The 17,307-nt window shown below is 41.6% G+C and overlaps 3 protein-coding genes across 9 annotated transcripts; 2 read left to right on the plus strand and 1 right to left on the minus strand.

Annotated features, from left to right (window-relative positions):
* The first annotated feature begins 460 nt into the window (after positions 1–460).
* On the plus strand, positions 461–6,848 carry LOC144066861 (adenylyl cyclase-associated protein 1-like). 6 transcript variants are annotated; one of them, XM_077590249.1, is made up of 14 exons: positions 461–548; positions 689–833; positions 2,868–2,966; positions 3,044–3,144; positions 3,224–3,301; positions 3,804–3,947; positions 4,031–4,116; positions 4,201–4,306; positions 4,372–4,573; positions 4,877–5,061; positions 5,133–5,256; positions 5,712–5,794; positions 5,915–6,058; positions 6,139–6,848. In XM_077590249.1, the coding sequence occupies exons 3-14, from the start codon at positions 2,870–2,872 to the stop codon at positions 6,220–6,222; spliced, it is 1,434 nt and encodes a 477-aa protein (XP_077446375.1). In that variant the 5' UTR covers positions 461–548; positions 689–833; positions 2,868–2,869; the 3' UTR covers positions 6,223–6,848. The 6 variants fall into 6 exon arrangements, with proteins under 6 accessions (XP_077446375.1, XP_077446377.1, XP_077446378.1 ...); XM_077590251.1 differs by having other exon boundaries at positions 689–829; XM_077590252.1 differs by having other exon boundaries at positions 533–548; positions 689–736.
* On the minus strand, positions 6,838–14,547 carry ppt1 (palmitoyl-protein thioesterase 1 (ceroid-lipofuscinosis, neuronal 1, infantile)). 2 transcript variants are annotated; one of them, XM_077590254.1, is made up of 10 exons: positions 14,399–14,547; positions 8,756–8,872; positions 8,552–8,661; positions 8,323–8,450; positions 8,187–8,257; positions 8,022–8,124; positions 7,853–7,943; positions 7,312–7,410; positions 7,157–7,228; positions 6,838–7,070 (listed from the first exon to the last, which is right to left on the minus strand). In XM_077590254.1, the coding sequence occupies exons 1-10, from the start codon at positions 14,427–14,429 to the stop codon at positions 6,948–6,950; spliced, it is 945 nt and encodes a 314-aa protein (XP_077446380.1). In that variant the 5' UTR covers positions 14,430–14,547; the 3' UTR covers positions 6,838–6,947. The 2 variants fall into 2 exon arrangements, with proteins under 2 accessions (XP_077446380.1, XP_077446382.1); XM_077590256.1 differs by lacking the exon at positions 14,399–14,547 and adding an exon at positions 9,345–9,434.
* On the plus strand, positions 9,413–15,486 carry LOC144066864 (ras-related GTP-binding protein C-like). Its single transcript, XM_077590253.1, has 7 exons — positions 9,413–9,882; positions 12,766–12,969; positions 13,054–13,253; positions 13,340–13,454; positions 14,427–14,569; positions 14,655–14,803; positions 15,037–15,486. The coding sequence occupies exons 1-7, from the start codon at positions 9,703–9,705 to the stop codon at positions 15,192–15,194; spliced, it is 1,149 nt and encodes a 382-aa protein (XP_077446379.1). The 5' UTR covers positions 9,413–9,702; the 3' UTR covers positions 15,195–15,486.
* Positions 15,487–17,307: the final 1,821 nt, after the last annotated feature.

Raw genomic sequence — 17,307 nt, forward strand, 5'->3', positions numbered from 1 at the left:
GGAGCTCTGATGAAGGGAATGTGATTTCAAATCTATTAAATGAGGTTTAGAAGAGGATTATGCATGTCTTGTCCTGATACAAATGCAAAACCTTGAAATTAGAATAAAGACTTCATTTTGTTCTCGATTCGATGGTTTGTCTTCCTCAAACTGGACAGCCAACCTGATTGGATCATGTCATTATTTGACTTTTATTAACCTATAATCTCTAATGCCCCCCCCCCCCCCCAATTAAGGTTACTTAAAAAAGATGAATGTTTTTAATTTTTATTTAAGGCCATGTAGTTACAAAATAAAATATTCACATTTATTTAGATTTATATTTGTAATTGCTAAAATACTTTTTTACGTACTATTTTGCAACACAAATACTACAATTAGATGTTAAACCCACATGGATGTAGTATAATTAAAATATCGGCAAAAAAATCACAATTTGTGGATGAAAGCATTAATTTCCGGTAAATATCACTGACTGGGTGGGGCTCCAAGATATCATTGAAGCGCACCTGCAAAGGTGGAAGAGAAGATTGGATTGTCACACACAGGTTTGTGCATTTGCTTTGTAAAGAGAAATCAACTATTTATTCAACACAAAATGTCATTGTTAAGAAATAATACCGTTTTATTTCTTCAGTTTTCCTTAATTTTGATTCAGTGTGTTTCTCCCACGCCTTATATGGCAAAGGAACGGCTTCCACGGACAAGGGCGGAAACGCGGCGCGGTGACAGCTGGGTAAGTTCATCCAGGAAGAAACCAGCCAAGCTCGGTCCACTTCGCCGATCGACGTCCAAATAAGACGAGCAAGTCGCCGCGTGACCCGCTTTAGTAGGTAAACTCTCGCGTGTTGCTTTTGTGGCGTGCTTTTTGTTTTGTTTTTAAACGCCATTTGCACGCAACGGCGCTAGCTCGTCATCCCCGTTGCAATCAGTGGCTCGCTAACACACCCGGCTGGTTAGCCGAGGTGGCTAACTCTCCCGCAGCGCTATTTTGCCACCAGATCTTCCCACATATTTGAAATTAATACAACCGTTTGAGGGGCGATTTTTGTCAAGTATGCACGTTTGTACGCTGAAAACTAACGGGGTGTAATTGTGCTAGCAAAGGAGGGCGTGTTAGCGACTAAACCAGGAAATGCTGAAATCGGACGAACACTACAAAAGGGAAGGAGTCAACACCCAGGCATTATGTAAGCGTTTGAAAGGTTTCCTGTTTGCTAATGTATCAGAACCGGCGTCTATAAATGCCGGTTTCTGTTGTTTTCCCCCTTTTTCTTTGCTAAAAGTCATTATCCGCGTTGGCCATGTCGAAACATTAATATTCGAGGCCACGTGAACGTCACTTACGGTTTTCTTGTCTTCACGATTGAATGCTTCATTAGTCGTCCAAATCGTTGCGTTATTGTATAAGGTAAAGTCAACGTGTCTGTGATTTTATTTATTTTTTTGTCCCTTGGGAATTGTGAGATTGCTTGACGTTTTTGCTTGACGCTTTTAAAAGACACGTCATTGTCAAAAAAAGAAAGATCCCAAAGAAACGGCGTACGATAGCGTCATATACTTGAAAGATTGTTTTTATAAGTTTGTCGTTCGTCAACCAGCCGAAGAGCCCATCTCGATTTGTACTTGTCCAGTCGAGGTTTATGCCGTTTTCAACGCGTTTTTAAAGAGCACGACTTGTCTTGCCAACGTCAACATTTATCAGTCTGTGCATTCCACTTGGCCTTTTACTGTTCTATCAACTCGTTCATGAGCTTAGAAAACCTCAACTATGCTGAAATATTATGTTACTAAAGCTTCCACGATGGTGCGAAGCATAATCGATGGGAAAGGTGAGATCCGAATATACTATCGCGTTTCCTGACGGCAAGCGGAACGTCCCAGCTAACGTGAACGTCTCACTGCTCCTGAACGTCTCACAGGTTTTTTCCCTGCTTCATGGTGGTGCGCTTTGACTTCAAACTTCTCCAACAGATGTACGTAGGTCGGCAATGTACAGACAAGACGGTAACTTGATGGGATTGTTTCGTATTTTCGACGAATGGCGGCGAGGAAAGCGAGTTCCGCAGGGGTTTTGAGTTACGAGTGCAGCCGATGAAGCGGCTGAAACTCGTATGTCAGGGCGCCGTTTGCTCTACAAGACAATTAGGTCGTGGGTATTAGTGGCGAGTGTCCTTGGCTAATCTAGTTCCATCGCCGAGATGGCCTCAGAAATTAATTTGGAGCAGGACTGTAAAAGGGGTGATGTCAAAGGGAATCTCGTTTCTGGGTTTTTGGTCATTTTTGGACTATATAAAGGGCACCTGACTGTCACACCCATCCAATTTGACTAGAAAACTGTATTCATGTGCTGTAAACCACAAGGAAATTATTATCTATATTTAGTCTTCCTCTAGACAACTTGTTCCCAAGTAGATGCCCAATCTTTTTTTGAAAATGCGAGTTCCCTTGAATGAACATGGCAATTGGAGGTCCACCAGCGTCAATGAGTTAAAAATATTACTAGTTTTTCCTCTGGCCAAGATGCCACCCACTCAAAAAGTTTATCACTAAACACAATTTGTTAATTTGCTGCCTTTAACAAAACTGTCTGTAACAAACTGGTTGATCCTGGTTTATTAATTTGGACCGTAATTAATCATAATCAAAAGGTACAAGAAGAAATGTTCCCAAGAGTGAGGTTAGCGACATAGCTTTCTTTCATGTCTAGTCTTGCTCGGGATTGCTCACATTCTTGCCGTCTTACCGAAGCTAACCATCGTACAAGACCATGTAGAAATATGAAATGTTATCAAATTGTTTCTGAGACTTTTATTGAGACCACACATGTAAAACTGGTGCTATTGTCATCCCATAATCCCGCGCAGGTATGGCAGAGCTGGCGAATCTGGTGCAGCGACTGGAGTTGGCCGTGGGCCGTCTGGAGGCCATGTCGGGACCCAACGATCGAGCGCCCGCCGCCGGAGGTCAGCAATATTTCTCATGAGGAACACAACCACAACGACTCGATCCGTTGCAAACTTTTTTTTTTTCACCGTTGCAGCCGTGGCGGCGTACGTGGACGCCTTTGACGAGATGGTCAGCGGGCCTTTGGCGGAATATTACAACATCAGCAAGAAGATCGGGGGCGATGTCCTCAAGCACGTAAGTCACGCAGCCCCCCTCGCCGTCATCCTACCCGGCATTTAGCCGCTCATCCATCTTTTATCTTTTTCCCTCGCAGGCGGACATGATGAAGGAAGCCTTCGCCAAACAGAGGCAAATCCTTCTCATGGCCTCTGGTGCACAGAAGCCTTCTGATGTATGTCTTTCCATTTTTATTTTTATTCTTTTGTTGATTCATATCCACATACTTTAGCATTACAAATTGAAAAAAACTTCTAATTTCTGTGAAGTAAATTAATTACTTTCCTCCTTATTCAAATATAAAAGTAACTGTTACCTTAAAAGTATTTTTGTGTTTTTTTATTTTCTGTTGTGCAATAAACCTCCTTTCACTATAAAAAGTAAAGAATAAAACCGGCAGAAATTTTCACAGGCATCTTTATTTTTATAAATTGGCCTTCAAACCAAAAGTGGCTCTGCAATATGGAATAAATAAAAGAATCAACTGAAAACTTCACTATTTTCACTGTCTGAAGTGTAAATTTACCTCACATGGCCATTTACAAAAATAAAAAAAGGCAAAATTTATTTCAGGATATATATATCGTTATGATTTTATCGCCCAGCTCAAATTCAATGCAACAAATGTATTCCTGTTGTTTTGCAAACCAAGAGCTTTTTGTGCTTTTCTTTTAAAGGCGGTCCTGGGGGCCATCCTGAAGCCCATTTCGGACATCATCCAGGATGTGCAGGAATGGCGCGAGAAGAAGCGCACATCCCCGCAATTTAACCACCTGTCCGCCATCAGCGAGAGCGTGCCCGCGCTGGGATGGGTTGCCTTAGTCCGTTTCTTTCTCTATCCCTTTTTTTTAGCCCACTTTTGCCGTTTTCCCATCTAAGCTCACTTGAAATTTCTCTGCGGCAGAGCCCCAAACCTGGCCCGTACGTCAAAGAGATGCGGGACGCCGCCGTCTTCTACACCAACCGCGTACTCAAGGAGTACAAGGACAAGTAAAAACCGAACAAAATCCAAAGGCTTGTTTTCTGCGGGGGGGAAAAGAGCAAGTTGTCACATTTCCTCTTCCCTTTTGAAAGGGACAAGACGCACGTGGATTGGGTGCACGCCTATTTGTCCATCTGGACCACCTTGATGGATTACATCAAGGAGCACCACACCACCGGTTTGTCCTGGAGCAAGACGGTAAGCGGCCCACTGTCTCCAAAATGCCACCCGTTTTTCTTGAATATTATTTTTCTTTCGACCAGGGTCCGGTGGCGGTGGCGGTGGCTTCGGCGGCGGCCGCGGCAGTTCCTCCCAAGGCTCCCGGCGGGTGCCCTCCCCCGCCCCCTCCCGGCCCGCCGCCGCCTCCCGCGGAGTTTAGCGGCTCCACGGTGCACGGCGACAGCGACGCCCTCAGCCGGAACGCTTTGTTCGAGGACATCAACAAGGGCGCCAACGTCACCAGGGGTAAGAAGGAACGTGTCATCAAAGTTTGTTGTGAAAATTGGAGCCATGGATACAATATTTGTCTTTCCCTTATGAAAGCGGATTTATCTTTTTAAATATAATACCAATTATGTTTGAAATGTTAGTCTGTTCTGATGCACAGAGTTGAAATAGAAGATTTCCGTGTCATTTTAAAAATCAACTAAAGTCAATGTTAATTTCATGTTTTTTAAGTGATTTGATAAGTGTAAAAAATGTAGTTGCTTTTTTTTGTAACTAAAGAGCAAAGATTTTCTTGTCAAATATGTTTTTGTTTTTGTCTAGGTCTGAGGCACGTTCAGGACAACGAAAAGACCCACAAGAACCCCAACCTGCGAGCCCAGAGCGCTCCGTTGCGCAGCGGGCCCAAACCTTTCAGCTGCCCTTCCCCGCGCGCCGGCACCTCGGCCGCCCCGCCTCGCGTCGCGGCCGCCCCCGTTTTGGAGCTGGAGGGCAAGAAGTGGAAAGTGGTAGGTCGGGTCGCCGGCGTGGTTCCGCCCGCTCGCTGCTGACGGCGCGGCGGCCGCCATCCGATCCGCAGGAGAACCAGGAGGGCGCGCAGAACCTGGTGATCAGCGACACGGAGCTCAAGCAGGTGGTGTACGCCTTCAAGTGCAACAGCAGCACTCTCCAGGTCAAAGGCAAACTCAACTCCATCACCATCGGTGAGGTTACCGTATTATTTACACCCTATTTCACGGAGTCATTTTCAAATGGCAAAGTCGTAAAAATGACAGTAAATAGTACCCACCATTTCACTCCTGATTTTATAATTGACTTATTTACTGCTAAATTAAATAAAACTGTGGTGATCCAATATTAATTTAAATGTCAGGTAACAATATTGTTTACAGTCACCTTTATCACTCTGGCTGATTTGACAATGATTACCCTATTAATAGTGAACCAAACATCCCATTTCAATATAAATCGATGAATATATTACATTTATTACTCCCACCAAAAACAATGATGACATCTAAAACAAAACATGTAATTTAACAATAAAAGTATTTTTTTTAAAACATATGAAAATGTGTAGATAAAAACATTTAAAATGATGGCGTATACGTGTGGCTGTGATTTCTGTTTTCAATATTTTATTTTATTCTTTTTGCAGACAACTGTAAGAAAATGGGCCTGGTATTTGACGACGTCGTCGGTATCGTCGACATCATCAACTGCAAGGACGTCAAAGTCCAGGTGGGTCCGTGGAACTCTTTGGCTGCCCTTGACGACGATCCACCACGCCCAACCGGTCGTGGCCGAGAGCGCCGGCGACGATAAAAACGCGTTTGACGCAAATATTTCTTGGCGCGACAGGTGATCGGTCGAGTCCCCACCATCTCCATCAACAAGACGGACGGTTGCCACGTCTACCTGAGCAAAGACTCTCTGGAATGTGAGGTCGTCAGCGCCAAGAGCTCCGAGATGAACGTCCTGGTGCCCAACAAGGACGGCGAATTTGTGAGTCCAGTCGCGCCGCGATGCGTGGCGTCCAAACGGGCTGAAAAAAAAACCCTCTCAACGCACATTTGCCCTCTTAGACGGAGCACCCGATTCCCGAGCAGTTCAAGACGGTGTGGAACGGCGCCAAACTGGTCACCACGACCTCGGAGATCGCAGGGTAGAGAAAAGGGGGCGTCCCTTTTCTCTCGCCAGTCCACTGCCCAATCACTCCACCTCCCATTTTGCCCAGCTGACTGATCAACCCACTCACCAGCTTTTCCCAGAAAGGTATAAAATTGCGCGTTTTTTTTCTGTCCGCCCCGGCCTATCGCTGTGCATCCCCGCAGCCAACGAGGTCCGCTCGCTCTTATCGGAAGCTTTCCTCGAGCCAATCAAGGTGCACTTTGCCAATAGCGTACGAGTAACGCCGCACTAAATTAGCTAGCGAATATCGTCTCTGCGGCTACCATTATCTTTGTTTTGCGTTAAGAGGGCTCTTATTTTTTGTTCAAATAAAGTTGTAGGTTTTTGGTCATTGGTATGCAACTCTACAAATCACATTGAAAAACGGTCACGCTAATGCTAACATTAGTTAGATTTGATGGACTTTTTCATGTCACATTCCCAAGTATTTGACATTCCATGTTGACGTCTTATTGGCTCCACCAACCCGTCGGTCGGTGAGTGCGTTCCAACTGTCGGTTGTCTTTTATATCGTCTATCTTTACCATTTTGCGGGGAGGATTGATTGATAGATTTTTTTTGCCTCATTTAGTTCTCAATACATCATTAAAATGTTGCAATAACATTCCATTGTTTTTATTTTTAACGTGTACAGCAACCTTTTTATAAAGTGCAAAAGTAGTCACGAGTGACACCCACCCACCCACCTCCATCCGTCCATCTCCTAGCGTAAGTAAGGTAGCAACTTAGCATTGAACCAGTCTCTGGTGAATTGGAGGTGGTCTCCATCCGTGGCCAGAAAAACCAGCTTTCCTGCTTTGTCCATGGCGGCCAACCCCAAGCGATCCTAAATCGGGAGAAAGAAATGGGGTAAGTTAGAAGATTTTTCGAGCTGGGAATGGATAGCTTAGTTAGGTAGTCATACGAACGAACCTCTTTGTAAAGAAGACTTTGTTGTAAAGTTTCCATTTCTTTAGCTTGACCTGTTTTCAGGAAGCCAAACCACTACAACAAAGACAAGCACGTAATAATGATCATTTTGGATGATTATTGTCTTCAATGGCATTGAGAATCAAGCGATTGAATACCTCCGATTCGACAGGATCTACCACAGTATCCTGCAGGAATTTGACCATCACGAACTTGTCCAGCAGCTGAAGGTTTTTCTTGTAGGTCTCGTTGACAACCTTTCGGCGGAGACAAAATGGAATTAGCTGTAGAAACGGTAGCATTTTATCTGCAAATGTGAGATGGAACCAAAAACCGTGTACTAACTAACAAACAAAAAGATGTAACTATGATTGTTTTTCAAAAATATGAATTAAAGAGTCCTTTCATTAAGAAAAAAATCTTGAATTTTGTTACTTTGCTTAAGCTGTTATAAGGAATATTTACTATTTTGTCCCTTGGCATAAGTATTCTCAGAAGTAAAAATATTTTTTTTCATTAAAATAATACATGTTAAGTGTTAAAATGAAAACTCTAGTTACTCTTTAAAAAATGTCTTTCTGTGTATTTAAATTAATAGGCTATATAGCCCTAAATCTTGACTTTTTCCCCCTTATTTTTTCTAAATAACCCCCACACCCCTCTATTTAACATGTATATTTTTAAAATAACCTTACTTACCCTCTCTTGGTTGATATCAGCCAGGAAGAGACTGTGGTTTTTGTAGAGGTCATCATTCAAGGGATCATGCCAGTACTGGGCCTGCACCAAGCTGAGGGTGGGGGGAAGAAAGACAAAAAAGTGTGAATACCAATCACATCAAATTAAGATCAAAATGATGCTACTCAACTGCTTTTGAACCTGGTCGGTGTAAGCACCCAAGTTGAGAGCCGCTCGGATAAAGTCGCAGATTTTGGAAGCCTCTCCGGGACACCTCGGCAGCCCGTAGACGCCTAAAATCCAGCCTTTTCCAAAACCTTCCTCCTGGACCCTCGGCCGTGGCGGATTTTCGTACCTTGGTGCTGGCCGCCCACCGAAATGAGCGTCTTCATCGGCGGGGAAGGACATCGCTGGGCCACGGCTCTCCTGCCAGGAGGTGACAAAAGTTGCGCAAAATGCCTCTGCGATTCAAATGTTCAAAAGTTTCTTACAGAAATTGCGCTCCCTGCGAGAATCCCATCGCGTTGTAGCCTCCTTTTAAAAGTGGGTCCTGAGCCAGCTGACTGCACACTGCCGACACTTGATCGTTCACGTTCATGAAGAAGCTGTTCTCGGCGTCCTGTTGAGGTGAGACGCATGCGTGCGTGTGTGCTCAACAGTGATGTCTGCTAGTGGTAAAGTTGACACTTTGACACCAAGTATTTTTTTCTGTGCAAGTACCTCCACAAAATTCTTGCCAATCTTCAATGAAAGAACGTAAATACTTGGGATCTCCTGCTCGATCATTTTCTTGATGGCGCCCAAACTGAGTGGGTTGCAGCAAGTGTCACCTGCTCGACAAAATTACAAGCAATTATTTGACTTTGGCAACGTAGGTGTAACGTAAAAAGTACTACATTAGGCTATAAATAACTCTGTACTTACCCATCCCATGCCACATGACCAGAGGTATTGTAGCATTGGTGGTCCCTTTTACCGGCTTGCCAGCAATTAGCACCACCGGTGCCAGTAGGAAGAACCACATGGCAACCATGCTGAAGTCTGAAATCAGAAATATCACTGGTTTGATCGGTTCAAAAGTGATTCAGGCGTTGAAATATTAACGAATGCCATGTTGCTACTAGCCATTTTTTATCTTTTGTAAGAGCGCGTGATTAACTAACAACCCCAGATTAATACATATTTTAGCGTCTTAGAAACAGATTCTCATTATTTTAGTACTATATATCTCGGGGTTTTGGGGGCTTTTCTTGTTCAGACAGATGTATAGTTATCGCATAATCACATTTATATTGTGATTTAAATGTGTAAACGTGAGATTGTTGTTTGGTGTAATCACGGCACCGCGTTTAATCGTCGCCGACTATCAAAGAACGCAGATTTTGTTCATTTTCTTTTTCCATACTTCTAGTAACATTTACGGCTGTTTCAAAAAATCTTTTATATTTCGTTAAACGCGTTAAAACCGAGTTGATTTACTGTAAACGAAGACGCTATTATACACGTTCCTTACCGTTGCTCAAGTCTTCCGGTATCTGATTATTACGCGACAGAGTGAACCAATCAGGAGAAAGGGGGAGGGACTCGAAGCAAAAGTGACAGACTGGTTTTGTGTACCGAACTTTAAGATCACATTCCTGACTTTTTTAATCTCATAACACTTAAACGCGTCGGGACATTTTTTATAGACGCAACGCGAAGGTATGAGTGCATTTAACGTCAATCTGAGGCGGTTTTCATCGGACATCTGCTAAGTTAGCTTGCCATGTTAGCTCGCGTAGAACATTATCGACAACATTCCCTGAGAAAGAGAGAAAGCGAAAGATCGGATTGATTTGGGGGAATTGGACGTATTTTAGCTGACGTCCAATATGTCGCTCGAATTCGAGGAACCGGCGCTGAGCGGGGGCTACGATATGGTAGGCTCCTTTCCCAAAAGTTTCGGTTACGGGCTGGAGGAGGCAGACATGGAGGAGAACACCGTGTCAGCTGACAAGCCGAGGATTCTGCTGATGGGACGAAGGCGAAGCGGAAAGTCTTCCATTCAGAAGGTCAACTCACTTTAGTATTGCACTTTTTCAACTTTTACCACTTGTTTTTTCCCCTTCTTCTTCTTAGCAAACAGTTGTGCAAGTAAACTTGGTTTTCTAGCGCCTTTTTATAGTAAATATAGTCAGCATTTTAGCTGTATTGTAAATGAAACAAAATATATTTTCTTTCTTTTTAAAAACTGGATTTAAAATGGGCTAAAAGGCAGACTATTTAAAAAAAATCCAAAATATTAAATAGAAAAAAAATACATGTTTTAAATATATTTTTAAAATTATTGTCAAATTTGAAAAATATATTTAAAACATGTATTTATTTTCTATTTAATATTTTTTTAAATAGTCTGCCTTTTAGCCCATTTTAAATCCAAAATATTAAATAGAAACAATACATGTTTTAAATATATTTTATTTTTATTTATTTTTATTATTGTCATACTTTTTAAAAGAAAATACTGAGAGATGTGAGTACATCTCTCAGTATTTTCTTTTAAAAGGTATGACAATAATTTTAAAAATATATTTAAAACATGTATTTTTTTCTATTTAATGTTTTTTTTAATAGTCTGCCTTTTAGCCCATTTTAAATCCAGTTTTTAAAAAGAAAAAATATATTTTCTTTCATTTATAGAAAGAAAATATATTTTGTTTCATTTATAGAAAGAAAATATATTTTCTTTCATTTATAGAAAGAAAATATATTTTCTTTCATTTATAGAAAGAAAATATATTTTCTTTCATTTATAGAAAGAAAATATATTTTGTTTCATTTATAGAAAGAAAATATGTTTTGTTTCATTTATATATATACACAAGGTGTTCCAAAATGTCTGGGCCCATTTCGTAGGCCAATCATTTTGTGAATTTTTATAGGAATGACCTCACAGCATGTGTAGAAACCTCTCAAGTTTTTGTGTGTAACGTTTGGCATTTCTATCTTTTCAGGTTAAGAAATGCCGTTCACTTCATTAGAATATGCTCGAACTCCGTTACCCAAGACAGTGCAACGTACCTTCTTTGCAAATTATAGCATTTGGCACCAAAAAAATCATGAAAAGGGCTGCAATGTGCCTTTCCAATAATGACAGACTAAAGTATGTCTACTTCATGGTGTAGAGGTTTGTTCACCTGACTTCCATGTGGGCAGCTTGGGTTCAAATCCCAGTTGGAAGTACTTTTTCCCTTAAATAAAAACAACCATTTGTAGTCAAGGCTTTCCAATAATGACAAAGATAAGTGTGGCCACTTCATAGTGTAGAGGTTCGTTCACCTGACTGCTGTCTGGGCAGGCAGGGTTCGAATCTCGGTGGACGGTGAACCATTTTGCCATTAAAAAAGACTAAGTCATTCAGTCTTTCCTTAAATCTAAGCACCAAATGACCATGTATAGGCAGGCCGCCTTGTGGTGTAGTGGGTAAGTCACCTGCCTGTCATGTGAGAGGCGACGGTTCACGTCCCGGTGGACGATGAACCATTTTGCCATTAAAAAAGACTAAGTCATTCAGTCTTTCCTTAAATCTAAGCACCAAATGACCATGTATAGGCGGGCCGCCTCGTGGTGTAGTGGGTAAGTCACCTGCCTGCGACGTGGGTGTCGAGGGTTCACGTCCCGGTGTCGCCAGTCAACGACTGCATGGCGTCGGCAGTCGGCCGAAGGCCGACTGTCGAACGCCACCAGGGATCCCCCCTCCCAACTGTCTTCCGGTCAGCCGAAGGCTGACCGGAAATATTGTTTTGCTGAAAAAAATGACTAAGTCTTTATTTGAATGAAAAAAGGATGACCCATATACTGAACTACCTAGTGTAGTGATCAGCCAAACGACAGTAGTATTGCCAAATTGTGAATGCACCAACCAGGATTTGAACTCAGGACCCCAGCATTGAGAGCTAGCGCTCTAAGCACTTGCGCCACACGGTCACTTCTGCTGTCCAGTTACCAAAATACTTCATTCCTCAAAAAGATGAAGGATAAGTTTGTGCGTGCACAATGTAAAACAATTTTATTTTGTTTAAGTGACCTTGCTTCGTTTAACACCCACATTAACTGCGGCAGTCAAATTTTGTAAATTTGTACTATAACATGCAGAAAGTGGACTCGTACCCAGGACCATTTTGGACCTAGGGTTGCAAGGCAAGCGCTCTAACTGCTCACACCACTGAGCCACTCTGTTAAGAAGTTTGTAAGGACACTAACAGTCTGGGAGATGTACTAACTACTGAGCTAATTCTCCTTCCCATTCCCTTGGTAAGATAAGAGCTTGTGGTATTCCCAGGCAGTCTCCCATCCAAGTACTAACCAGGCCCGAGCCTGCTTAGCTTCCAAAATGAGACACACTTTCAGGGTAGTATGCCACAAGCCCAATTAGCCAAATGTTACACACAAAAATTTGAAAGGTTTCTACACAAGCTGTGAAAATTTGAAGTCATTCCAACGAGAATTTTCAAAATGATTGGCCTAAGAAATGGGGTCAAACATCTTGGAACACCTTGTATTTTTTTTTAAAGAAGATGATTATTTGTTATCATTACTTATCTACTATTGATCATTTTCAATATTTCAATCATTTTTATGTTAGAAAGCGGACCCATTTTTAATCTAAGGATATAACATAATACATTTACATTTTTTATCTTAAAATATCACAAATTAATAGCAAACAATGGCTGGCACAGGATCGCTAATGAGTGTTTTTTTAAAATGTTTTCTTCATTGACTAACTCGCACAACACATGCTCGGTAAACACTATACATTTGAATTGGCAAACACAGTAAATACGTTAAATGCGTTATCCATCTATCTACTTTGATTAACTTTTACCATGTATTCTTATGTTAAATTGAAACTTTGACTTAGGTGATGTTTTTTTTTTTTGTGGTTGACTTAGGTGGTTTTCCACAAAATGTCCCCTAACGAGACTCTCTTTCTGGAGAGCACCAACAAAATCTACAAGGACGACATCTCCAGCAGCTCCTTCGTTAACTTCCAAATCTGGGACTTTCCCGGCCAAGTGGACTTTTGCGACCCCACGTTCGACAGCGAGATGATTTTCAACGGAACCGGCGCGTTGATCTTCGTCATCGACGCTCAGGTAAACGAGAGCAAATGTTTACGAGTCGGGAGACTCTCGACTCCATGACTATTTGATCTATTTTTGTTTTGTTTTGTTTTGCAGGACGATTACATGGAAGCTCTGGAAAAGCTCCAAGTGACCGTGTCGAGAGCTTACAAAGTCAATCCCGACATCAACTTTGAGGTGTTTATCCATAAAGTTGACGGGCTGTCTGATGACCACAAAATTGAAACGCAACGAGATATTCATCAGAGGGCTAACGATGATTTAGCGGATGCGAGCTTGGAGAAAGTTCACCTCAGGTAAAAATAATAATAATACAAATGGGCAAACACTACTACTTTGTACTCTAGGCTAATAAAAATTCCAAAATTCCTTTTCTTTTTAGCTTCTACTTGACCAGCATCTACGACCACTCCATTTTTGAGGCCTTCAGCAAAGTCGTGCAGAAGCTCATCCCTCAATTGCCCACCTTGGAGAACCTCCTGAACATATTTATATCTGTATGCTACTTCATTTTATTCGGGGAGGGGGTATTTATCACATATTAATCTATGCATTGCATTCGCTAACATAACATTTTTAATCTATGATGAACTCAATGCTTACCAATAATCCAATTTCTGTGCTATTGACACAGTTAGGCATCCAATCAATTTTGACTGCGAGGGTTGGCAGTGATTGATTCTCTTGATCAAAAAAATTATTTGAAAGTTTGGCCTATTGAGTTCACTAAGTGATAGCGAAATTGCTGGTCAAACGATGATTAAATCACTCAATGCCAGGGTTTTAGTGCCATTGATGGCGTTAGAACTTGTAGATTAATCTGAAAAGACGTTGGCTTTTCACAGATTGTCTTCAGTTAATCAACTCATCACTAAACTAATCTATGATGAACTCTTTTGCTGACAACAATCCTGTTTAGGTGAGGCTACTCGGATTTAGAGATTAGTCGCAAAGTAGATTCATCACTGTTTAACAGACAGAAGCGCTCGATCAACTTTATCAATGAATCACTAAATTATTTGCCATTTTAATCTATGATTAACTCATTCACTGCTGCCAAAAATCATGTTTATCTACCATTGTGGGTGCTAGATTTGCGCCACTTCACTAGTTTTACAGATTGTTCAATTGAGTTCAGTAGATATTGAATTGAAGAAAAGATCATTCCAAAATAAATTTAAAAAAATTAATCTATTAAGCAAATCTATTCAACAGATTAACCTAACAATTCACTACCGGCAGTCATCTGTCAGTAACGGGTAGTTTGTTTTTAAACACAAACTAGATTACTAATGGCAAATTTAACCGGCGGGCGGATGAATCCCTCCACTCGACGGATTCATTGTAAAATTCTTTGCCGTGTCACTAATTTACCTTCAATAATAATACTTAAGCGGCATGACATCACTAGTCAAAAATAGAAAAAATAATGGAAGCAAACCTTTGACGGATGTGTGTCGTGTCGGCAGCATTCGGGGATCGAGAAGGCCTTCCTGTTTGACGTGGTCAGCAAGATTTACATCGCCACGGACAGCTCGCCGGTGGACATGCAGTCCTACGAGCTGTGTTGCGACATGATCGACGTGGTCATCGATGTTTCCTGCATTTACGGGTAAGATGGAAATAGGGTCAGACTTTTCTACTTGTACATTTTTTTTGTTTGTTTTGTTTTTAATTAAAAAAAAAAAACCTAAAAGTTTGCTAGACGACGGGAGCGGCTGCGCCTACGACAAAGAGTCGTTGGCCATCATCAAGCTCAACAATACTACGGTGCTGTATTTGAAAGAAGTCACCAAGTTCCTGGCGCTTGTTTGCATCCTCAGAGAGGAGAGCTTTGAGAGAAAAGGTGAGTAGATGCAAAGAAATCATTACAAAGTTGAACATTAGTTTTCAAAAGTCGGACTATTGACTGCCCTACCCTTTTGTTTTTGTTTTTTTTACATTTAAAATTGTTCAAAAAGAGGGTCTAATTCAACTTTTGAATTAGGGTAGAAATACAAAAGATGATTGATTTTGTTCTGCAATAAAGGTTTTAAAAAAATGATAAAATAATTGGTTAAATCGGTCTTCTTCCGACAGGTCTGATCGAGTACAATTTCCACTGTTTCCGAAAAGCCATCTACGAGGTTTTTGAAGTGGCCGACCAAAGCGTCGCCCTCAAGCGCTCCAAGTTGTCAGGCAACAACAGCGGCGGCGGCGGCCTGAAATACGCCACGCTCAACGGAAACAGCGTCTGAACGGAATACCGTCCGCTCCCGTTTATCTGCGAGAGACAAAATTCCATCTTATTTTGCATTATCCTACTTATGAAGACGTACCCACTCAGCCAGTTTGTTATTTTGCGTTTTCCGTCAATCTTTGCTCGTCTTTATTTCCAATATTTAACCTTGATAGGCTTGTCACGCTCTTTGTGAATGTTAAAGGGGCTTTCCAATGATGTTTTATAAGGACAAAATCACATTTCCAAAGGCCATGATTTATTTTTTACTGTACATATTTTCTTTTAATAAAATGTTTCTATTTTGATGATTGACGGCTATTTGTTTTGTGGATGACGAAGTAATGGTCGTTCTATGCTCATACGCATTATACTTGTATTACTATACTTACTATTTAACAAACTGCAGATGTACACGTGTAGCGTGTCAGGGAAGTACTTTGGCAGTTTGGACATAAGATGGCAGCATGGTTCAATGTCCATGTTTGAGCAAAACTAGCTGTTTAAAATGCTTTTTTCAATTCAAGTCATCATGAATTTTTGTTTTATTTTTAAACAGTGCATTATATTAAACTGCTATGAGATTGTTTGCGATTAAAAAGGGCACCTGAATGAGGAATGTTGACTACTTTGATAGCTATAAATGATGAATATGTAAATATGAAAAGGGGGAAAAAGAAAAATATAGACCAAGATTATACATCAAGTGACTCATTTAAAAAAAATTTTTTACTTTAATATGAAATTCTATTTTTTTTAGGTTTACGACAGCATGTTACGCACTGGATAGCCAATATTTTGTAATGGGGCGAGGGGGCATTATTTAGTGGTTTGCGTTTCCTTCACTGTGTTAACTGGGACGCAATACGTCGCGTACGTCTCGTCCCACTCGCTGCCGCTGAAAAAGGGGACATGCCGCCACAATAGTGAAAAGATGACCTCGGGCTGTGGAGAGTCACCTTATACTCAGGTGTGACATTACAGCGTGAGAAAGGCATGCTGGGAAAACTGCCACAGAGGAGGGACTAAACATGCCACTGTCTGAGCGTATCGCCAGCCCCCCCACTCAGCTACTTCAGTGCCATTGGCAGGTTACAATTCATAGATTCAGGAACAGATTAAATCATAAATCTAGTGGATTAAGCTCCTCAATTCACCGCAACATAAGGCGCCAGATTGATCGATGAGAAATCGGATCACTGCCGATAATCACTTACTAAAAATGCTATAGCAGCTAGCTCACTTTGAAAGCAACTCTTATTGCCAAACGGAAGCACTTTTCAAGGCGTGCGTGAAAACGTATGAGTACAAAGTGCAGGATTTGGCCTTCCAGCCCGTACTTGCACACATACTGGTTGAGCCGGTGACTCAGTGGAGGCACTATGGCGGGCGGGAGAGAGAGGGTGTGGCCAGATGCCTGCAGCGCATTCCATCCAGCGACCGCGCCCTGCCCTGCCTGCGCCTCTCCGTTTGTCTATGTACACGTTTGGCGTCTCCGCTCTCTTTCCCGTCACCTTCCTCGGTGCCATACGTCGCTGCGGTAAAGCCTTTCATAACCTGGGCGCCGAACTGGAGGCTACCAGAAAGACATTTCAATAGGCGGCGCGCCCTTGAGAAACAGCGCGTCACTATCCCGCGTGAACGGGGAACGAGGCGTGTTCAAAAGTGTCGTATAAGAGCGATAAAGTTGGGAAAGCGCTTAACTGATTGTGCGCTCGCTCGCTCGTGTGTTGGTCGGAGAAGGACGTGCTCCAATCACATTTTGGCAAAAGTGCATTTCAAAGATGTTGGTTGTTTTATAATAAATGAAGCAAAAAGCTAAACATTTTCAAACAGGTTGACTAAAAACAAGTTTATGCTAGCATTGATTAAACAGAAGTTTATGAAAACAACTGATTGAATCAGTAACGTGAGTCATTATTCACGTGATGCAGTTATCACTAACTTATCAACAAAGCAAGCTAAGTACGTATTAATGAGTATTATAAAAAAAAATCTATTGGTAACCAACAGACAGGAATACACAATCAAAGGTCATGTAGTATACTAAACGTCATATTGTGATGACTTCAAATATTCTGGTGGGGACTTAAAATGGGAATTAAAAACCGGTCAAACCTCATTTTACAAAA

This window comes from Stigmatopora argus, chromosome 21 (genome assembly GCF_051989625.1).
Source record: "Stigmatopora argus isolate UIUO_Sarg chromosome 21, RoL_Sarg_1.0, whole genome shotgun sequence".
Classification (NCBI taxonomy): domain Eukaryota; kingdom Metazoa; phylum Chordata; class Actinopteri; order Syngnathiformes; family Syngnathidae; genus Stigmatopora; species Stigmatopora argus.

What these genes read in the sequence shown, in the direction of transcription:
- LOC144066861 (XM_077590247.1), top strand. Translation starts at nt 1,772, where the DNA reads ATGCTGAAATATTATGTTACTAAAGCTTCCACGATGGTGCGAAGCATA. An exon ending in AAGCATAATCGATGGGAAAG is followed by an intron (nt 1,833 to 1,922) that starts GTGAGATCCGAA and finishes AACGTCTCACAG; the next exon opens with GTTTTTTCCCTGCTTCATGG. An exon ending in CTCAAGGAGTACAAGGACAA is followed by an intron (nt 4,117 to 4,200) that starts GTAAAAACCGAA and finishes CCCTTTTGAAAG; the next exon opens with GGACAAGACGCACGTGGATT.
- LOC144066864 (XM_077590253.1), top strand. Translation starts at nt 9,703, where the DNA reads ATGTCGCTCGAATTCGAGGAACCGGCGCTGAGCGGGGGCTACGATATG. An exon ending in GAAAGTCTTCCATTCAGAAG is followed by an intron (nt 9,883 to 12,765) that starts GTCAACTCACTT and finishes TGGTTGACTTAG; the next exon opens with GTGGTTTTCCACAAAATGTC. An exon ending in TTGGAGAAAGTTCACCTCAG is followed by an intron (nt 13,254 to 13,339) that starts GTAAAAATAATA and finishes TTTTCTTTTTAG; the next exon opens with CTTCTACTTGACCAGCATCT.
- ppt1 (XM_077590254.1), bottom strand. Translation starts at nt 14,429, where the DNA reads ATGCTGCCGACACGACACACATCCGTCAAAG. An exon ending in ACGACACACATCCGTCAAAG is followed by an intron (nt 8,873 to 14,398) that starts GTTTGCTTCCAT and finishes TTCTGATTTCAG; the next exon opens with ACTTCAGCATGGTTGCCATG. An exon ending in CTGATATCAACCAAGAGAGG is followed by an intron (nt 7,411 to 7,852) that starts GTAAGTAAGGTT and finishes CTCCGCCGAAAG; the next exon opens with GTTGTCAACGAGACCTACAA.